At 33.7% G+C, this 22,375-nt stretch overlaps 1 protein-coding gene across 3 annotated transcripts; it reads right to left on the bottom strand.

Annotated features, from left to right (window-relative positions):
* Positions 1-247: 247 nt before the first annotated feature.
* Positions 248-21,632, bottom strand: LOC134238899 (rab GTPase-binding effector protein 1-like). 3 transcript variants are annotated; one of them, XM_062721015.1, is made up of 22 exons: positions 21,438-21,632; positions 20,816-20,920; positions 20,394-20,597; positions 19,664-19,790; positions 18,718-18,832; positions 18,279-18,479; positions 17,799-17,934; positions 17,437-17,595; positions 16,946-17,050; positions 16,303-16,344; positions 15,456-15,487; positions 14,941-15,211; positions 14,539-14,663; positions 13,654-13,875; positions 13,261-13,359; positions 13,099-13,137; positions 12,821-12,922; positions 12,138-12,327; positions 8,305-8,471; positions 6,660-6,776; positions 5,563-5,673; positions 248-4,206 (listed from the first exon to the last, which is right to left on the bottom strand). In XM_062721015.1, the coding sequence occupies exons 1-22, from the start codon at positions 21,490-21,492 to the stop codon at positions 4,039-4,041; spliced, it is 2,892 nt and encodes a 963-aa protein (XP_062576999.1). In that variant the 5' UTR covers positions 21,493-21,632; the 3' UTR covers positions 248-4,038. The 3 variants fall into 3 exon arrangements, with proteins under 3 accessions (XP_062576999.1, XP_062577000.1, XP_062577001.1); XM_062721016.1 differs by lacking the exon at positions 16,303-16,344; XM_062721017.1 differs by lacking the exons at positions 16,303-16,344; positions 16,946-17,050.
* Between the last annotated feature and the right edge of the window lie 743 nt (positions 21,633-22,375).

The following is a 22,375-nucleotide window of genomic DNA, read 5'->3' as shown; positions in this document are numbered from 1 at the left end:
TCTAAAATTTATTGAAATCAAAAACTAGCTTGAACAAGAAGGGGTAAAATTTTATAGATTTTTACACCAATTGAAAGTTAAATTTATTTGCATAAGAAGATAAGTTTAACTCATAGCCTAACAGGTTAGGAGATGAAATTGAATTTATGGTCAAAATTTGCAAGCAATGTAATATGTCAGACACATGCCAGACATTTTCATAACAAACAATTGGCTCAGGTGAGTTACAAAAAAGACAAACAAGAACTTGGTTTCATTTCCACTTTATATTTCACCTTTATAATAATTATAAAACAAGATCAAGTGTTATATAACAGTCAAGTACAATGAAGAGAAGTGTTGAAGCTATTTCCTCTACTTCCAGTAGATTTAAGAATCATCTATACATGTACATGAGTTTCTGTGTGTAAGCCCCAGATGTTCTCTGGGTGCCCTTTAAATGTGACTAGACTGTTTTGTTCTCTCTGCCATAAGACATTAAGTCTACAACGAAGGCTTCCCGAACAAAACCCTTTTTTTTATACAATACTACGCAAGTCCTCAAATGTTCAAAATCCATGAAAAACCTGTTGATTAATTGAAGCATTGTTGATAAATGTGTATGCTAATCACTTTTTACAAAGTGTCATCACTAAGTATAATGAAATTCTTTATGCATTTAAAGAAATCAAGCATGTACATAAAAAAGGTCAAGTAAAGGATTGGACCATGGAAATGATACATGCAAAGGTTACCTTTCAACATTGTTTAAAAGTACATAATTTTAATTATGTAGAGAAATATATGTATATTTCTATGCTTACTGTGTTAACATGTTCTATAACAAACACAAATAACTTCTGACATGTAATTATAACAATATCTTTAAAACCAGAGTAAAGGATATCATAATGAATTTTGTACATGTACAGTTGTGTACATGTATCTATATCATATGCTTATTTAGAATTCTATTTTGGCAGTGATCATAGGTTGGTGACCTGAAGCCTGTTAAAGAGACAGCAAAACATTGATCCTGTTATCATCAACACTTATCTATCATCTCAAACACTATAGGCTACACTGTACGCGTAAGCTATGTGTACTGCGTCACTACAGTAGAACCAAGGTATACAGAATATAATTAATGATAAATCTCCCATCATTTTTCACATTCTACTTATTAAAGACATGATTATAAATTTCAAAATCCTTCAGAAAAAGTAAAAATTTACACATTTTAAACAATTTTAATGATTTTTAAGGATTCAAAACTATTGAAATTTACAAGTCAATAATAGTCACACTGAGAATTGCCCTATAACTACTGCATCACTATCAGATCTGAATAATGTCATTAATTAATATGCATTGATATCACAGCAAATCTAAACAAAACATAACAACAAAATGAATGCATCCTAAGTTATTTGTGTCTGTGTTTACATCAAATAAAATAAATAAAAACATTTCAGTTTCAGTAGACAGTATCTGAATCTGTAGCTTGAAATCTCTTTTGTTTAATCAGGAAAAAAAAAGAAATTATTTCCTGGTAAAACTGACTATATTCTTAGTGTACATATTTTTACTTATCTGTATGTACATGTATTATTTTTTTCTTCTAATAGAAAGATACAAACAGAATTGAAGATGTTGTAACTAAAATAAGAGTACAGACTTGTACATATACTTAAATACATAGGACATAATGACTCCCTCTTGCACACAATAATAACATGATTGAAATTTCATTCATATTTGTCCCCTCAATCAACTCTCCAGCTAAAATTCAAACTCCTACTCTCATATTCACATCAAAATCAGACACACACACACCATAATAAATATTAAACATAGATCTTATGTTCTGTAATCTGTGCTTTTGGTTATCAATCGCTAGGATTTCACCTCTGAGTTTACTGACATCCAAAAATTTATACACAACAAATTCAATGAAAATATGAAGCAGCACTTTACATAAATGAAAGAGCTCTTTAAAGACTATGTTACACTCATAAAACTTTTCTTTACTTTTCTCCCCTTAATCTTTTCTCCTTTGTGCCAATGATTAATATTCCCTACATATTAAAAAGAATTAACAGACCTATATGGGAAAGTTCATAAAATCATTATTCATACCTAGCCATAGCTTCACTTGTACCCAATAGATCCCATCCTTTCCCTTTTATACAATAGATCCCATCCTTTCAGATTTATACAATAGATCCCATCCTTTCAGTTTTATACAATAGATCCCATCTATTCAATTTAATGACGTTCGATCCTGATATTTAAAGTCTTAAACTTTTTTTGCCAAGTATATTTTTAGTTTCTATATACATAGGTTAATTAAAATTCAATTCAAAAAATGGGGGTCAATACGCTTCTTTTGGCGCTACAGTACATTTCATATGACCTTTTTGCACTGAAATTTGTGTCTTTATTAAAATTAAATTTTTAACGTTTTCCCTCCAATATTTTTATCCAATTAAAGCATGAAACAAAATGAACTCTATGTTTGTTTAAAAAAGACACTTAAAAATTGTGACTAAGAAAAAGTTTCAAATTGCTTCAAATAATCAATTATTTGACCTTTCTGCACTAGTAAAAAGTGATTTTTCTGGCATTGAAAATTTAATAAGCAAGAAAATTATTTTAAAGTCTTAAACTTTTTCTGATTTTAAGCAAATAGGTCAAATTTATCTTGAATATTTAGAAAAGAACATCAAAAGTGGGGGTATATGCTGTAAATTTTCAGATATTACTAAAAAAGTGTCAAATTTACATTGAAATTGGTTAAATTTTTTCCCGGATTTTCAGAATATATTTACTATATTTGTCACACTTTGTTGATAGAATTCATAAGAAATAATTTAATAGATATTTCAGAACCAGCATAACCCATTTCACTGCAAAAAACAGCTTTGTGTGCAACCAGGATGGAAAAATAGGAATCCAAAATTAACAGTACTGTTATAGTTCAAAATGGAAAAACTGATCATTTTCGTCTAAAAAACCTTCCGCTACAAAATATAGTCCCTAGTTTAATTCTACTTGAAAGGAATTTAATCGCATTTTTTTGAATATAGTTAAATTGGCACTGTAGAATTCAGATTTAATGTTAGAACTTAAAAATGATGCAGAATTTTATAAATAAAGGACCTGATCAAAACACATGCTCAAAATCGCAGGATCGAACATCCTTAATGCAATAAATCTCATCCTTTCAAACAATTGATATCCTTTCATTTCCATAAATAGATCCTATATCCTTTCACTTCTACTCAGTAGATCCTTTCGCATTTACTCCATACTTTCACTTCTACATAATATATCTCAATCATCCTTTCATATCTACAAGTAGATCCCATACTTAAAGCAATATGAGCTGTAACTTTGATGTCAGAATTGTTTGTTGTAAAATTGTAAATAACTATTTCAATGAGAGAAAAAAATAATGTTAATAAACTTCTGTCGTTCAAAGTTGCGCTGGAAGAACTGTTTGTAAGCTTCCTTTGAATCAAAATTACATAACTGTCCTCCTGTACAATAATGATTTCTTATGTAAATCTGTGTATTGGATTGTATATAGAAGTCTTTCTTTTGCTTTATTTTAGTAAAATTGATCATAAATGTTTAAGTTAAATACAAATTTATCATTTTAACACATTCTAACAGCAAAATAAAATTTTCAAAAATGCAGCTCATATTGCTTTAGACAATCAACCAATACTTTCACTTCTACACAATAATTTCTATCCAAAAGATTCATGACTTCCACTTCTATCCAAAAGATTCATAACTTTCACTTCTATCCAAAAGATCTCATACTTTGCCTTCTACACAACAGACCTATAAATTTTACACCTATACAAAAGATCACATACTTTTACTTCCACACAATGGATCCCCTACTACTTTCACTTCTTCTTCTAAAAATGCAAATAAGCGTTCACTCATAAATGATCATGTAGCTTGCTTGTGGTTGTAGATAAATAATGCAATAACAACAAGGGTATACAATAAACCCCACACAGCCTCAGGGGTAGACCACTCTGTCTAGTCTGGCGTGCTAGGTGGCTCAGTGCTGAAATATGGCATAGCGTCTTTGACAAGGATTGTGTGGCAAATGTCACACACTCTGAACGGTCGGTTACTAGGGCCACTATTCACTGTCTTAGATATACAGTCCGAACAAAAGATTTTACCACAATGCCTGCAGTGATGCTGTAAACAGAAAAGTACAATGTCAATGAAAGAAAAGAAATGCAATCTGTCATCTGTATAAGTATGTAAAGTATAGAAAATGTCACAAAGGTTTATCGTTCTGTACATGTGCAAAGGTTCCTGTAAGGTACTGGGTAGTTGTGGTCTCTATTTACTCTAAAGTCAAAAAAAGATAAAATAGGTGTGTGTCAACAAAGTAACTAAAGTATTTAAATCCATACCTCTTTTTATAAAATATATTTTCTTTTTGTAACCCTAAATGTCTGTTTACTGTATATTTCTTTCTCTTTGTAACACTAAATTCTTTTCTTTACAGTTTGTACTAGGGATGTCAACGAATATTCGAATATTCATTCGATGAGTTGATATTCGAATATAAATTCATGATTCGAATATTCGTTTTTAAATATACAAGTATTAAAAAGAGAGAAAAATTTGGCAAGTTTTATTAGAAATTGAATCAGGTTTGTGCAAAATAAAAAAAACACTCCTCTTGGATTACCTTGAAGGTGTGAAGAGTGTATCAGATTAATTTATTTATTTATTCACTTAATTAGTGGTATAATAGTACCTCCAATACCTACAATCAGCTTGTGTTGTTGTAAGGACACAGTTTTACAGTAAACACACGGACCCTTTGTTTATGTAAATATCGTTAAAATCATTATCAGGAAATTATAATTAGAAAAAAGTAATTGCTTTTAATACTTCACCGTTAGATACATCAGTTGTTCTGCTTAGTATAAGTTTGTAGGAGTTATCGGTGTAGACTTTAGTAAGACGATCAATTGATCTGGAACATACTAATTAAAGAATCTTTGAATTTTCAAAAAACAATCATTACATTTTGGATATAAATTATGTAATATTCAATAATTTTAAAAAAATATTTGCATTGCATTTACCGAACTCTAAACGAGTTTTCATTCCAAAATAATGCCACAAAACCTATACTACTTGACAGGAGAGTGAAAATACATATGCAAGATGTATTTATTTTATCGAATATTCGAATATATTCGAATACTTCTATCGAATATTCGAATATCAATTATTGACAATTTTGACATCCCTAGTTTGTACCTTTATCTTCCTGTTCACAGTATTTCCCGTTCTCTTTGTCACACTAAATGCCTGTTTACAGTATTTACCTTTTTCTTTGTTACACTCAATGCCTGTTCACAGTATTTCCCGTTCTCTTTGTCACACTAAATGCCTGTTTACAGTATTTACCTTTTTCTTTGTTACACTCAATGCCTGTTCACAGTATTTCCCGTTCTCTTTGTCACACTAAATGCCTGTTTACAGTATTTACCTTTTTCTTTGTTACACTCAATGCCTGTTCACAGTATTTACCTTTCTCTTTGTTACACTAAATGCCTGTTTACAGTTTGTACACTCCTCTATATCATCCTCATGCTGCCATCGTACTTCATTCTCCGCTTGACGAATTTTTTCCAGCTGTATCTGTAAATTAATTGCAGTATTCCAGTTCAAGCAATTGTATTGTGTACTCTTTGTTAATCACTGTTGAGTAATGAAAATTATTTTTATTTTGTTTTGACAACATTTTTTTTCATTGGACTTTTGGAAGAAGCACTGACTTTAACAACAAATAAACGACTTTTACATTTGGTTATTATTGGATATAAATGCATATGTTAAGTATGGTACGACAAGTGTATGGTTTGGTAAGTGACTTATATGGTTAGTGTATGGTATGGTTGGTGTATGCTATGGTAAGTGTATGGTAAAGTTAGATTATGGTATAGTAAGTGTATGCTTTGGTAAGTGTATGGTAAAGTTAGGGTATGGTATAGTAAGTGTATGGAATGGCATGTTTAGTGTATGGTATGGTTAGTGTGATAAGTGTATGGTATGGTTAGCAGTATGATAAGTGTATTCTGGGTAAGTGACTTATATGGAAAGTCTTTGGTATGTTAAGTGTATGATATGGTAAGTATATGGTATGTTAAGTGTATGGTATGGTAAGTATATGGTATGATAAGTGTATGATGTGGTAAGTGATAGTATGGTAAGTGTATGCTATGGTAAGTGAATGATAAATGGTATGATAAGTGTATGATCTGGTAAGTGTGTGCTATGGTAAGTGAATGGTATTGTAAGCGATGGCATGGTAAGTGTATGGTTTGTTTAGTGTGTATGGTATGGTTTATGGTATTGTAAGTGTATGCTATGGTAAGTGTATAGTTTGGTAAGTATTATTGTAAGTGTACAGTATATAAAGTAACTTATAAGGTAAGTGTCTAGTATGGTAAGTGTATGATGAGTGTGGTATGGTTAGTGTATGGTATGGTTAGTTTGTATGGTATGGTAACTGCATGGTATGGTAAGCGATTGGATGGTAAGTGTATGGTATGATAAGTGTATGGTTTTGTAAGTTTATGGTTTGGTAAGTGTACGGTACTGTAAGTGTATGGTATGCTCATTACCTGGAGAGACTGGGAGAGTTTGACAAAGTCCCTCTGTACAGCCTCACTGTTATCAAGGTCAATCTGAAGAGACTGAACTTTGGCCTTTTGTTTTTGGAGGTCATTCTCCAACTGTGTCTGAAAAGGAAAACTTTTAATGTTAATATTTTTTTTAATACAATGCAAAGTACACTGATCATATTACTTACCAGTGTCTCCAATCAAACACTGGACTATTGTATATCCAATTCCTGCACAGGGACTTGCTAAATGTTAAGCCTTTAATCTGCCAGTTTAATCAAGCAATTTAACACTTCTGTCAGAGACATGATATCAACTGTATATCATTTCAAGTGCTTTATTTTCCCTATTGTTGGGCTGTCTCTATAACTCTATCATAAACCAGACATCAACCTATTTGTTCGTGGCCTGAATTGCAAAAATTGTTATATTTACCCTAGCATTGGACTGTTCCTCCACTTGTTAGTGGAGTCCAGATACATACATGTTAACCTATTGTGATGAAAAATAGGGAGATTCAGACCTCAAAAGCGGTAGCATTGCGTGTGCGTTGTTTTACGCTTGGATTACCGACATATTTCATGTAATATATACATGTATAGGCCTTAAATGAAACCAACAATAATTAATCTTAAATATCAACTGCAAAGAAGAAGACAGAAGCATCTTAAGTTTGACATAAATTGTACAAATTCAAATATTTTTCATGCTCATCATTTTGCTTAGATTGGCTGTTTAACTTAGCCTTTTGAAGAGTGATCTTTGCCAATATAGCCTAGAAGCAATAAATTTGAATGTTCATTCAGTTGTTAAAGAAAACAAATGATGATATGGTTTAAACTATATCTAAAACAAGTGCTTATCTTTCGTTAAATAAATCAGATTTCCCGCGATGATCGAAAACGAAAGTAGAGATGTGCCCCATGACTTGGTCAATCGAGTGATTTCTATTGACTTTATTGATAAAATAGTGAGCTCCTGTGCTTTTATAGACGATGCCAAACGTTTTCATCTAATTATTAAAAGCTGTATCTCCTTTTTCATGGCAGTGATGTTGACTAAATTTATCGTAACCAATGTAATCACTGGTAATCTTGTGCTGTTGTCATTGTCAAATTTGTGCTTGAAATCTGTGTACACATCGATACAAAAAAAGCGTTTGTATGCTTCTGAGTCAAATCACGCGATATCTAACGAGATTTTATGAGAGTGGCTTCAAAAATGGATACCCAAGCGAACCAAAAATACTTTAGACGCAACTTTTGTAGAAAAGCGGTAGATTTCTGAATTAAATCGGTAGGCGGGAGATGGAGTGAAAAAGCGGTAGACTCCCGCCTAAATCAGTAGAGTTAACATGTACGCCAGATATCAGCTGTTTATTTTTGGCCTGTATTGTTATATTTACCCCAGCATTGGATTGTTCCTCCACTTTTGTTGTAACCAGATATCAGCTGTTTATTTTTGGCCTGTATTGTTATATTTACCCCAGCATTGGACTGTTCCTCCACTTGTTGTTGTAACCAGATATCAGCTGTTTATTTTTGGCCTGTATTGTTATATTTACCCCAGCATTAGACTTTTCCTCCACTTGTTGCCTGAGACCAGATATCAGCTGTTTATTTTTGGCCTGTATTGTTATATTTACCCTAGCATTGGACTGTTCCTCCACTTGTTGTTGTAGACCAGATATCAGCTGTTTATTTTTGGCCTGTATACTCTTCAATGACTGCTCTATCTCCTTGTATTTCCCCTCAAACTCAGCCCTCACAGCTCCCTCCCTCTCTAGCTCTGACTTCAGACTCTCTTGGACAGCTGCAACAAACAATCACATTGAGCATGAAGAATATCAAAGCTGTTAAGTACACCTGACTGGAAGGGAATCCAATAAGACAAAGAATGCCCTCTTATTTTCCAGCACATCTACATACTGTAAATGGGTAGACAGACTTCTCGGCCCAACGACACCTCGGCCCATGCTGGTTGACACCTCGGCCCTGACAGGTCGGCTCAAAATCATTGACACCTCGGCCCATACCGAAGACAGCTCGGCCCAAGGAATAAAATTAATTGAATTTGTTTAAATTAGTTTAATTTTTAATTTAGACTGTATTTTCTTTGGTAATGTTAATGTATGTATAATTAATCACTATACGTTTACCATAGATATACGATAAACAGAGGCAGATAATTTCAGTATTTTCGAACAAACCAAAGAACAACATCGAATTACAATCCATTGATTGGGAGGTACATCTGACAGGTCTATTTATTTATTGACATACTTTGTTGCTTATTACGATGTAACATTATACATTATTGATATATTTATTAGCCATCTTCAAAAAATATTTGGTTGCCCTCTCGGAGTCTCCCGACTGACTGACTAAATTGGTCTACTGCAGTGCATTTTACAGTTGAATTCACTAATAATAATAATGTGTAAACCAACAGGTCTACACAGAAGTTTATGTCCTAGTCTACAAGATGTATTGATTTGTTTATTTTTGATACATATATATTTTACTGTTTAATTTTAAAAACTTATATTTTTTAAAAAATTCAAATCAATTTAAAAAATATCAACAAGAAATTAACGTAATTAACTCCTAATAACCACCATCCCATATGACACGCGCTTGAGACTCTAAAGGATGCGCCGCATCTTCTTGATTGTTTAATGATTAGCACTTAATCAAGTTACAAATGGGTTGTCTTTCTTTAATTACGGTCAATTTGCCGTCTTGAAAGATTGTTTATGTATCAAATTTATTTTCATTTTCATTTCATAAATATATAATAGCATAAATAATAAATATATTTAATCAAAATTATATTTCTGGTTGGGCCGAGGTGTCTTTTATGTGAGCCGAGGTGTCTTCTAATTTGGGCCGAGCCGTCGGAGCCGAGATGTCAATGGGCCGAGGTATCGATGGGCCGAGGAGTCGTTGGGCCGAGCAGTCTGACATTCCTGTAAATGTACCGTATATCAGGTTTTTTCCGCGTGTATCCAATTTCCGCTTTGTTCGCGACGATTTCCGAAACGCGGAAAATAAATCAGCGGAAATTTGATACAAAGTTTTGTTTTTGTAATAGAGTTATCTCTCTTTGCTTATAAAGGTGGACATGTAAGTTACTGTACAGTGCTATGATTATGTATTAGAGTTATCTTTCTTTGCTTATAAGGTGAACAGGTAAGTAAATGTACAGTGAACGGTGTTCAGTTAGTTGTATTCTGTGTGTTTTGTTTCCCTCCTTCATAAAAAAAAAAACCAGTCGTGAATAGTAAGGCAATGCTTTAAGATGTCTATTCTAAGATACATCACTGTAAGTAATAAGAATGTTTCTAACAATGACGAATTTAAAGAAGTCACCGCTGAGGTAGAGAAAGAAATAGAACAGGGCCAATCAACGCCAAAGCGACGGGGAAATTATGGGACGTATTCTCCTAAACAGCGTTTTGAAATTGGTAAATATGCAGCAGAAAACAGCCCTACTGCAGCTGCCAGAAAATTTTCACTTTTATTGGAAAGAAAGTTGAATGAAAGTACCGTTAGGGGTTTCAAAAAGGACTATCTGATCCATGTAAAATCGTCGGTAAAGCGCAAGTTGATTGATACAGACAGTGAGATAGAATCCGAAGTATTGACTCCGAAGAAAAGAGGAAGAAAACTGTTACTTGGTGATGAGCTAGACAATAAAGTGAAGCGTTTTGTTTCTACAATTAGAAAATCTGGCGGGGTCGTCAATACTGCTATAGTGAAAGCCGCTGGACGTGGGGTAGTCCTTTCCATGGATCGCTCTCTTCTACAGGAAAATGGGGGACACATTGAAATTACACGTGCTTGGGCCCTTTCCCTTATGAACCGCATGGACTTAGTAAAACGCAAGGGAACTACATCAAAAAAAGTTCTTAGGGTAGAAAATTTCGAGGATGAGAAATCCAAATTTCTTAAAAAAATTCAAAGTCGTGTCAGAGAGTATGGAATCCCCCCTTCGCTAATCATTAACTGGGATCAGACTGGTCTACATGTGGTCCCAGTATCGCAGTGGACCATGGCTGAAGAGGGCTCAAAGAGGGTAGAAATAGCCGGATCGGAGGACAAATGCCAGATAACAGGTATGTAAGCCTCTTTGTTTATTTAAAAATCAAATTAGTTACGTTCCTTGCTTAAACTGAAGTCTAATTATACCCAATCAATAATTGTTTGAATCTCTGAAAATAATTATCGATAATTATTTTTGCATTACAACTACATTTGCTGGCATGTTCCTTGCTTAAACTGAAGTCTAATTATACCTGATCTATACCGATCAATGATTGTTTGGATCTCTGAAAATAATTATTTTTGCATTACAGCTACATTCGCTGGAACTCTAGATGGGTCATTCCTTCCCTTCCAACTAATTTACCAGGGAAAAACGACGCAATGCCACCCCAAATTCAAGTTTCCAGACGGATTTCACATAACGGAATCGGAAAATCACTGGGCAAACAGTCGGACAATGAATGACTACATTGACAAAATTATTCTTCCCTACATAAATAAAGTGAAAGACGACTTAGATTTGCCACTTGGTCAGCGTGCCCTGGTAATCTTTGACTGTTTTCGCGGGCAGATTACGGAGGAATTCACAGCCAAACTTTCCTCAAATCGACTTATTTACGTCACAATTCCACCAAATTGCACCGATTTGCTTCAACCAATGGACTTAAGCGTTAACAAGAGTGCAAAATCCTTCCTGAAAAACGAATTTGAAAGCTGGTATGCAGCACAGGTATGCAATCAGCTGACTGAATCTGCCGACAGAAACGAGGTGAAGGTCGACCTCTCGCTGACCCGGATGAAGCCATTAGGTGCGAAATGGCTGACAAAGCTGTATGACTATATGAGGACCAAACCCGAAATAGTGAGAAATGGATTTAAGGAAGCAGGGATTTCATCTGTACTTGGAATCGAGTGAAATGATCTTGACAATGAATTGTCAGAAAGTGTTTCATTGTCTAAAATTTTCTATATAAATCAGGAGTTATTCGTTGTGACACTTGTTGGAAATACGTTTCATTGTCTTAAATTTTCATTAAAAATTATTCAAACAGATACTGTTTTTTTCTCATACCTCGTAGGTTTTAAAAGGCAATTGTGAATTATATTTTCGCTATGACTTTGGAATAGTGAAAATTTGATTCGCGTAAATTTGATAAACAGATTTAGGTTCTGATTCGCGGAAAAATCATGACGCGGAAAAAACCTGATATACGGTATTATATTTAGCGTGTACGATATTTAGCGGAAAATTTTTTTTTTTTACATGTTAGCATAGATTTGATTTAGCGTATTTCTTGATGTTCTTATTCATGTATCAATGTTTAATACATTTAGCGATGTACTTGAATTAGCGGAAGTATCTTTCCGCCAAAAGCGCTAAAAAGAATACACCGCCAAATGTAGTACGTTTACAAAAATTCTGCACAGTTACCTAGTTTTTCCTGCAGACTGCCTATTTCCTGATTCAGTGTCTCCTCTAGAGTGTTTTTCTCCTGTTGTTCCGCATGGACCTGCGATTTCAGGAACATATTTTCACTCTTTAGGGAACCCTCGATGTGTTCCTTAGCAACCTTGGCCTGAATGATCTCCTCTCTGTATTTCAGTAACAACAGCTGCAGTTCCTGAAAAACGTGTACAGGTTTAACATCTCTTACTGTCCTTTCTAAATCTCACAGTACATGTATTCAATAAAAACATAGAGAAATTAATCTAGTGCAATGATTGGCTGTCTTTTTACTTATTATTTTGGTTTTTGTGACATATAAATGTTTCATTGTAGTTACTGCAGGTAAGTGTAGAGATAAAAGTGGAATAACAAACAGGATACAGGAAGGCTGTGACATTTTTTTGATGAAGGGAAGTAATGTTCTTAATTCTACACAGTGTAATTCTTTGCACGGTGAGGTGTTTTGGATGAGGTCTAGCTCTATCTGGTTATACAACTACCTTATTATCCACCTGTCATCATAGAATGAAATCTGAGAACCAGTTCAACATTACATCTTATTCATTTTTAAATGATATTGAAATTGTATTCTATTTTAAAATTGAGGTAGAGTCTTAATCATGACTTCTGTCATATATTTAGTTAGAGGGTTGTTGATTGTACGGTACCTCCATGTTGTTAGGCAGGTTGATGTCCTCGTTCTGTAGTTGCTGTGCAAACTTGGAGTGTTTCCCCATCAGAGAATCATTGTCTTCTTGAAGCTTGACAAGCTGACAATCAGAAAATTAAACACATTGTGCTTAATTCTTACTCAAAATAAAGAAGCCTTTTCACACTTGTGCATTTACAGTCTGTTAGCTGATGGATAAAATAGATTTCTTCACAAGTTTTATCATGAATATTTACAGGTTTATATTAATTTGCTTTTCCTTTTTTTCAAACTCACCTCTCTTTGTACAGTTTCCCTGTCTTTGGTTAAAGACTTCTACAAAAATAAACCAATGCCATTATTAGATGCATTATATTTCGACTCAAATACTCATATCATATCGACCCCAATATATTGAGCTATTAAATGAGTATAACTTTATAAATGAGTTCAACTCACCAACATATCCCTGAGTTCGAGTTGAGACTGAGTGTTCTGTTGTCTGACCTCAGTCAGGTATCGCTCACATTCCTGGATTTTTGTGGTTAAACTGGAAATCTGTAAAGCAAGATTTTAATTAAATCTCTCATATTAACATATACACCTTATAATATAGTTTATTTAGCTACATGAAAACGATTTAAAGCTATCTTTTTGACTATTTAGCTACATGATAACTAATTGGAGCTATCTGTTGACTATTTAGCTACATGATAACTAATTGGAGTCATCTGTTGACTATTTAGCTACATGATAACTAATTGGAGCTATCTGTTGACTATTTAGCTATAATAACTAATTAAAGTTGTCTATCTTTTGACTATTTGCCTATAATAATTAATGCCTGTGTACCTGGTTTTGAGCCTCTGTTGCGGAGTTGTTGAGACTATTCTCTAGATCTGTGATGTACTTCTGTTTGTTCTCCAGCGTTTGTAACTCTCTGTTGAGGCGGCGCTCTAGGGACTTGGCCTTGACCTGCTCTTTCTTATAATCGTCCTGTACATTCTGTAGCTGGGCCTCGTAGTTATTACACATATCACACGGTCTCCCTGCCTTCTCCCTCGCCTCAATCAGCTAGATTTCATTAAACATTTTAATTAACATGAAGTTTGTATCTGAGTTCTCTAAAACAGGTTCTGAAATGTTACAGGCATAGTTCTGACACATGTTGTAGTCTTGTTTATCTGGAACTATCATAATGCTACTGTTACTCTATCTGGGGACTTTCAAGCTACAAAAATATGAGCTGCTCTTCTCTGAAGTCTGATGTACAAGTCATGTACAGTCCAATCTACACCTTGCAATAGTTATGTCCCTTTGCAGGGTCAACCAAAAGGTCAAAAGGGAATGCCATGACATCTCTCCTCTTTATGCTACTAAACATTTGGGTGTGCTCCGATATATCCACTGTGTTTAATTTTTTTTCCTTCAGTATATGGGTAGCCCCAGCTTGGGGCAATCATTTTACAAGATGCACATTATTTTTCCAGTCAGATGACAAAGTTATAAACCAGAAAACTACAAAGGCTATGTGAGGATTATATGAGTTTTCCCCAAAGATGGTGGCCAAGGGACATAACTTTTGAAAAGTGTGGATTCAACTATTCGTTAATTCATTGGAGGTTATGATTTATCATTTTATTGAAAAATAAGACAAAAATAGATGATTCCTAATAATCCTCCTTATACAATCATTATTTGCAATGAAAATAAATAGACCCCATACGGGACTTCTACCTGTTTTTGTAAAAGTTCCCACTCCTTTTCGCTGACCATTCTTCTACCCTCTAACGAAATTCGACTGTCTGTTTGTCTGGCAGTAGCCATCAAGTTCTGACGAGCCATTAATTCAGGAGTTGGATCTATTGTAAAAACAGATTTAAAATGCCAACTTAGGCACTTAATAAGGGAAAAAGTTCATTGCAAATAGAAAATTCTTTGATTTTTTAACAACAAGATTTTACAAAGAACATGTTCTTATTGAAGAACATTTATTTTAAAATTGTGGATATATGCTTTACTATATGAATCAAAATCATGAAATTCATTTTCATTATTTTTTAATCTCTATTCTGATGATAGCATTTCATACTAAACCATTCACAACTGACACTATTCAGTATGATTTTTTCTACCTACCAGTAATTGCCCTCTTTTGGGCCTCTGAGAGGTGGGGCATATGAAGGGTTTTGTCAGGACTGATCTGCACCCTCAGCCCCTCCCCTGTGGTGGACTGACCCTCCAGTAGGGTCTCCCCTGACGAGTCCAGGGTATCATTACTGGGGGATTTCCTGATCAGGCCCATGTCTGCGGACAGTAGATTGATGCTGGAGTTTGACCCCTGGGAGAAGGCCTCCGTCTGGTTTTGTAAAGCGTCACTTAAGTCATGGTTCTCTATTGTTTGTAGCTTCTGAAAAATGAGAAAATGCCTCAACTGAAGATAAAAACAATTCCACAAAATAGCTGACAGATGTGTGACATACTCATCATCATCCAAGCCAATTCATAAATTGTAAATACATTTTAGGTGAGCAAGATTTTATTTGCAGTCTAACATTAAAACATAAGACGGATTTAACAAATCTAAATGTTTCTGTCAAACATAAACAAACATTAGTTTTTCTAACTAAGTTTTGTAAATCAATTACTCTTACCTCAGACACTTGCTCCATTTTTCTTAGAGCATCTGAAAAAGTAAAAAATCATATTATTATGTATCAAGTTATCGTCCATTTCCTGGCTACATTTTAAACAAATCGGCCTTTTTGAAAAACTTGTTCTGTCAATATAAAATGGCAAGATTTTTAAACTAAAAGAGTCGTATTAATACTTCATTTGAGGCATATAATATTTCTCTTTGTCACAAACTAAGAATTTCTCTTCTTCCTTTCTGTCACAAAGACCTCTGACATGGTTTACAGATACCACAATTACATGAATATACATAATGTTTTGTACAGTAAATACATGTATAGCATGAAAACTCCCTATATCTGATACAGGCTTATCAACCATAAATAATAACACAATACAACACTGGTACATGTATCTTAAATTAATGGAGTTTTTATTCATACTTAACTTCATGTTTACATACATGTATACCGTGGAATCATTTTAATTCATAGTGGTCAACGTTCATGGGTAACTCAATTTTTTGGTTTGTGAGGATGTAATTACGTACAGAAGATTCAATGAATAAATATGTTGACAAAATAGTTCTTCTTGGGGATGTAAATCTGTGGATAAGGGTGACCCATGAAATCCATGAACATTGGTCCAAGATGAGCATTGACGATTCAACGGTGAACAAATAATTAAGGTTTAAAATTTCAGAAATGAAAATGAAAATATAACATGCAAATGAATTTACATGTAGCTACTACATATAAATTGTCATTAAACAGTTTTTTAAAACTTTCAAAATAGTGTTTGACATGCTAAAACACAGGAAAAAAAGCAGTCAACAAAATGTCATGCGTTTGATGGCATCACACTTACGTCTGTTTAACCGTCGTAAATTATTGATAAGGGCGTCTATAACTATAAAGCAACAGAATACATCAAGAAAAACCAAAATAACTGGGGTCAATACACAAATGATGAGGATGCTTCTTACTGAAACAGTCCTCAATAAATAAAACACACTTAAGCAAAATTACAGGTTGATACCTATATACATAACATCTAGCAGTTCTGAAACTTCATGTTAAATCCAGGAACAAGTAAGAGTATTCAGTCCCAAGCAATATATGCATCTTTTTTGTGCTTGGAACTAAAATTCCAACTTGTTCATACTACTGTGCAATTAAACTAATATTTGAAAACTAATTACCAGATAAAATATCAGATTCAGAATTGAGAATGCAGACATTTGGACAGAATTCTTAACATCTCTATATAAAATAACAAAAATTGAAAAAACTAAGAACTTTGTGGGGAATTCGGGATCTTCATTTGACCACCTACACAGTTTATCATAGTAGAAAACTTTTCCTAATTAAAGAGAAACAAATTCTCACACTCTCGGAGCCTTAAAATATGGTTGATGCTAAATATGCTTTGTGCATTGTTGCATTTTAAGTTTTCCTGTCTCTAAAATCTACAGAAATCTAACAGAGAGAGACATAAGCTCCAGCTATACCTAGTTTACGTTGCTCTTGTTCTTGTTGCTGTTTATTCCGCATTTCCTCCAAATTTTTTACCCTCTTTTCTTGAGCCTCCCTTTTCCTGTCCTTCATTTGGAGCTCTAGAAACACCATGCAAAATCAAATCCAAAGTCATCAAAATGCTTAGGACCCATCATTTCAATAATGAAACATTGTTTTCCATCCTATTAAAGAGCTGTTTAAATAAATTCTATGTGCAAATGTTAGAATAAGTGGTATATTATTTGCTTATACATTGTAAAAATAAACTTCCATCCCTATATTTCAAACCATGCATTAAATTTCAAATCCATGCATTCTTCATTAATTGGTATCAGTGGTAGTAGAATTCTTATACAACTGTTACATTTTTGCATCAATCTTAATAATCCCCCCACCCATGTTTTGGGGAATTTTTAGGTAAAAATATTGGCAAAATGCAATATCTTTGTCACAGTAACAGTGTTGTGGTGATTTAGCACCGTACCTCCTATCTGTCGCTGCTGTTCTACCGTCAATACCGACTCCATCCGGCGGAGGTCCATCATCATCAGTCTCTGAGATTCCAGGAACTGGTCATTGGCCATCTGCCAAGTGTGACGCAGGTCCTCGTGGGATTTCTTCTCATCCTCCAGGATTTTACACACTGCAAGATTCACAATCGGCATAATAAGATTCATATAAAGAATATTCATATAGCATTTTCAATCAGAAAGGGTCACAGAATAAAATTGTTAGGAAAGATTTATAAAGTGTTTGATTTCATAACACATGAATACTTCAGATCTAACGCATTAGAGATAATTAAGATCATTATGTAGCCTTCATTCCGCTGAACCTTTAGCTTACCATCATTGAGGTCCTTCTTCAGTTTGTCTGACTCATCCTCGTAAACTTTCTTCTGCGTGGAGAGTACAGCGACGTACATCTCCAGATCTTTACGTGACGCTTTCTCCGCTTGTAGATATTTCAGCAGTTCCTTTATCTACAATGAATGAAATCTAAATGTTACTCTAACAAAATACAACTAGTAATAAATACAGTCGTACAGTAAAAGATATCAATAAAGAATTCAGAATTCGATTCAGAATCCATATTTACATATTTGTGCATAACAGCAGCATACAATTCCATTCTCAGCTTGATTGTAAATAACAAGTAATGACTAACTATTTTGAAAAGGTTAGAATTACACAAATTATGGTCAATACTTGAACAAATACTAATACATATGGTTAAACTATTGAGATCAGTTCCAAAAATTGTCTAATAATTGAGCATCAATCAGTAGAAATAATTTACAAATGAGTCTCTTGCTTTGACCCTTACCCTTTCCTCTGGATCTTTTGATTGGTCCATTTCAGAGAGTGACTGTGTGTCAGGGGTCATGTTTTTAGCACCGGGTGAGGCCTGAATCCCCTGAAAGTCCCTGACTTTATCCCTGGCCTCCTGAAGCTGTTCCTTGAGAGACTTAATCTCTTCCTCTAGTGGCATTACTACTGACTTCAAAATCTCAGCATCAGCTTGAGCCTGTAACATACTGTACTCTATATTTGTTTAAAGCAATGCCAAAACCTCTCATTTACTTGACAAGTTACTGACTATATCAAGAACATATGAATGTCTGAAAATGACCTTTAAACCTGGAAATCAATAAGGGTCTTCTTCAAGTGAAGGGGAATTTCAATGAGGACATTTAGAGATATGACTACCACAAGACAGGAAATAAATAACATGTTCGGGGTCTCTAAAGTGTTTTTATACTGACCTTCCTCATGTCGTCCTCCAGACTCTCGTGTTCCTGAGCCAGACTAGAACTGGTTCCCACCGAGCCTGGTGCCATCTGCTTCAGTTGCTTAGCAACAGATGATAAAAATCCATCTCTGTAAAAAGATAATTACAGGTATTCATTTCAATAGAAGATTCTCTTATAATTGCTAAAAATATATTTATATAAATGTCATATGTAACTCAGTGACAAACAGTAAATAATTTATGTAGTTAGTGAATTTTGGGCAATAAATAGCATCAAAATACTAGTAATCAATATCTTAAGTACAAGCTATTGCAAGAATATATTAGTATGCATGAAAACCTTTTAGAAGAATTTCTGTAACAGTATAGATAATATAAAAAAAAATATAGAGTGTTTTTACAACTTTCAGAAAAAGGTGAATAAAATGAACATCACATACAATATTTCTAACACAAAAAATACAGAAATTTTATAATGATCTTATTTTTCATGTGTATTTTGTCTCATGAAATTACAACAGTTAAACTAAACTTCTGTGCATTCCTGTATTTCTTTATATAATGTATTAATAGATAGGGGAAAAGAAATATATTTAACACAGTTTTCTCTTGCATGTCCTAGGAAACCAATAATTGTACCCTTTACCATTACATCTGTACAACTGTATACACATGTTATACGTAATATGTAGAAACTTGTTGTGTTATAGTTGATTATCTAATGGCATGCAAAGTTAGTTGTGTGCTATACCTTATTTGTAACTTCTGAAACACTCTGAGAAAGTACATACAAGTATATCAGTACAAAGAAATAAATTAGAACTTGTTAGTACACTGTAAGTTTCTGACCTATTTCTGCATAATTTCCTTACAATTTATGAATGCTCTATAAGTTAAGTAAACATAAGGGTACATTTTATTTTACTTTATAATTATATTTCTTTTTAAGGTATACACACCCATCCTGGTTAAGGCGACTACGTAAATCTCGAACCTCCTCCTCGTACTTTTCACAGAGTTCTTTTAGCTTTCTTTGTTCTTGTTCATATTGCATGGCCGTGGTTGTAGAGGCCTCCGTTCTCACCTCTGTGTAATATAAATTAAAATCACATATCATGATCCACTATAAAACACTTTATACTTTAAAATCAATCATTTTCAAGGGGTCAAATTTTATGGTTTGAGGAAAAAATATAATTATTTTTGTTTTAAGAAAGAAAACATTTTACTATTCATAGTATTTTGTGGGCCAGGGGACATAAATTTCTGGTTCTCTTCACTAAAACAACAAAATTATAAAACTTATTAATTTACAGTAAGCTGTTAATATTCCTTATACTGGTATTCACTTTAGCCAATGCACTGCTGTCAATTTGAAGTATTTAAGATTTTGCATGGAAGCAGTCTTTACAGGTATATACATCATACATGTACTTTTAGTTTACTTTTACCTCTGACATTCATTGGTTTTACAAAACTTTTACAAACAAAACTTTTACAGAAGTAGAAACTGATGTATGATTACCTCTCATTTCAATTTTGATTGGAAACAAACATTGCATTCATTGTCAAATAGCAATGCTTCACTATTAATTTTCATTTCTATTGTTTAATAATAATACAGTTAACCAAAACGTACTTTCAATTTATCTGTAAGTGAAATTCATAGTGCAGTTTTGATTAATTTACCATTGAGAAAAGACTGTAGTGTTTCTATTTCCTCTTTACACTGGCGTCGTATGGCCTCGATCTCGTCCTGCTTGTTGGACTCAGAGTACGCCACCGCTGTTTTGATCCCCTCCAGTTCCCCCCGCAGTCTCTCCAGCTCCTCTGTCACGGACCTCAGCTCAGACTCCGTCTCTTGATGTTTCTCTTTTTCTTTCTGTAGTTCCTCTGTTACATATCAGACAGATTTGTAGTAGAATACATATTCTCAATTGTTGTATGTAGTAGCTCTTACTGTTGGAGGCATTTAATGCTTAAATCTTCATATTGAAATATTTATTTTTCTCACTTAATTTGAAACACTTTATAAATTGAGCAGTCCCTTAAACTTAAAATAAAAAAAATATGAATATGAATTTAATGAAATAGCAAATGAACTGCATTACTTTCTTTTTGTACATAGATCTCTTTAAATTTAGCTCTCTTCTGTCCAAATTCTGCTTCATGTTCCTCAAGGACTTTCACTTTTTCTCTCAATTGGTTAACCTCATCTGTAAATAAAAACAGGTAATAGGTAATAATTGGTATGTATCTTCATAATGAGATAGAAAATATGCTTTTATTTAATAATTTTAATGTTTAAGTAAAACTAAGAAAAAGATATAAAGCTGTATGCATTTGAAGACTTAGTTTAGTAATACGAGATACAGATCTGCTCATTTTACTTCACGACTTTTCATGGAAGCTGGTCATGGAAAACTGACAGAAAGAAAAGAAAGCAAAACATTTATCTCTCTGCATAAAATTTATGTCCTAAAATTAGCCCCATACATGATAGAGCATCCTGCATAAAAGCTAGATCCTTTCCTTGGCGTGCCCTACTATCCCCTGTTTACAAAAACCATATGTGTTCTTATGGTCGGTTATTCATTATCCTATTCAAATACAGTGGCTATATTAACTGTCGATTTAAACGAATGTAAAATTATTCATTCATGCTGACATCGATCGATATTGAATGCCAGCCTCCAGTTACTGACACAGAGATCTGCAACAAACCTTGACTACCTGAGCAAGATGTGGATGCTGTTTCGAGTGGCCCAAACTCTTCGCTGTCGGACATTTTGAAGTTAGATTCGAAAGTGTTCACTTCTTCTCACATGCAATCGTTTTCTGGATGTAAACATTTCCATCACTAATTTACATCACGTCATTTTGCATCTCATCGCCACCTACTTCCGTGGTTAGCTCTCCTTGGTTTGGAGGTAAAATTCTTATAATGAAAAGGTGCGATAACTCCGGACTGTAACTTTAGAAAAGGGGGGGGGGGGGGCTTTGAATACATAAGATGTATATAAAAAGGTTTTACTTTATTCGTATTTAAAATAAAGATTATAAAACTTTATCACATTGTGAAGGACAAAATTTCACATCCCAAGTAATGTCCGTCTTGGTTTCGGAATATTTCAAGATTTTTAAGTAAAATATATATAAATAACATGATACAAAACTTTTGTGAAAAAAAAAACCTCGAACAAAATTGATTCTTTTACCCCAAAACAATATTGTATTCGTAGGATTCGAACCCTGAGCAATACAAATCCAGAATACTTTGAGTTTACCATGTTTACAGGCTTAACCACACGCTACACAGCTCCTGATGACAACTAGATCATTTTTGTGATATGATTTTGACTTAAATCGTTGGACTTCAAGTATTTCTAGAAAAAGATGCGAATTGTTTGTCATTAGAGTGTACTTTGGGTCTTTGCTCCATGTTTTTGTGGACCCAAAATGTATATTTTTATGCAAACTTTTAGGATTAACTTTTTAAAAATGGAGCTAAGACACACTTAGCTGCAGATCTGTAGCTCTCCGGAAAAAAAAAATTGATAGACCGGAGAGCTACAGTGCCATCCATTGAAAAAACTGTATATTTATTGCGCACAAAAAAGTGCGCTCGGTTGTTGATTAATTCTTCCAAATTCTTACCTAAATTGCATAAA

This window comes from Saccostrea cucullata, unplaced genomic scaffold, assembly GCF_032062105.1.
Source record: "Saccostrea cucullata isolate Sc308-1 unplaced genomic scaffold, CSIRO_AGI_Scuc_v1 ctg383, whole genome shotgun sequence".
NCBI classification, from domain to species: domain Eukaryota; kingdom Metazoa; phylum Mollusca; class Bivalvia; order Ostreida; family Ostreidae; genus Saccostrea; species Saccostrea cuccullata.
The sequence above is the reverse complement of the archived record's forward strand: the minus strand, read 5'-3'. Positions and strand labels throughout refer to the sequence as shown.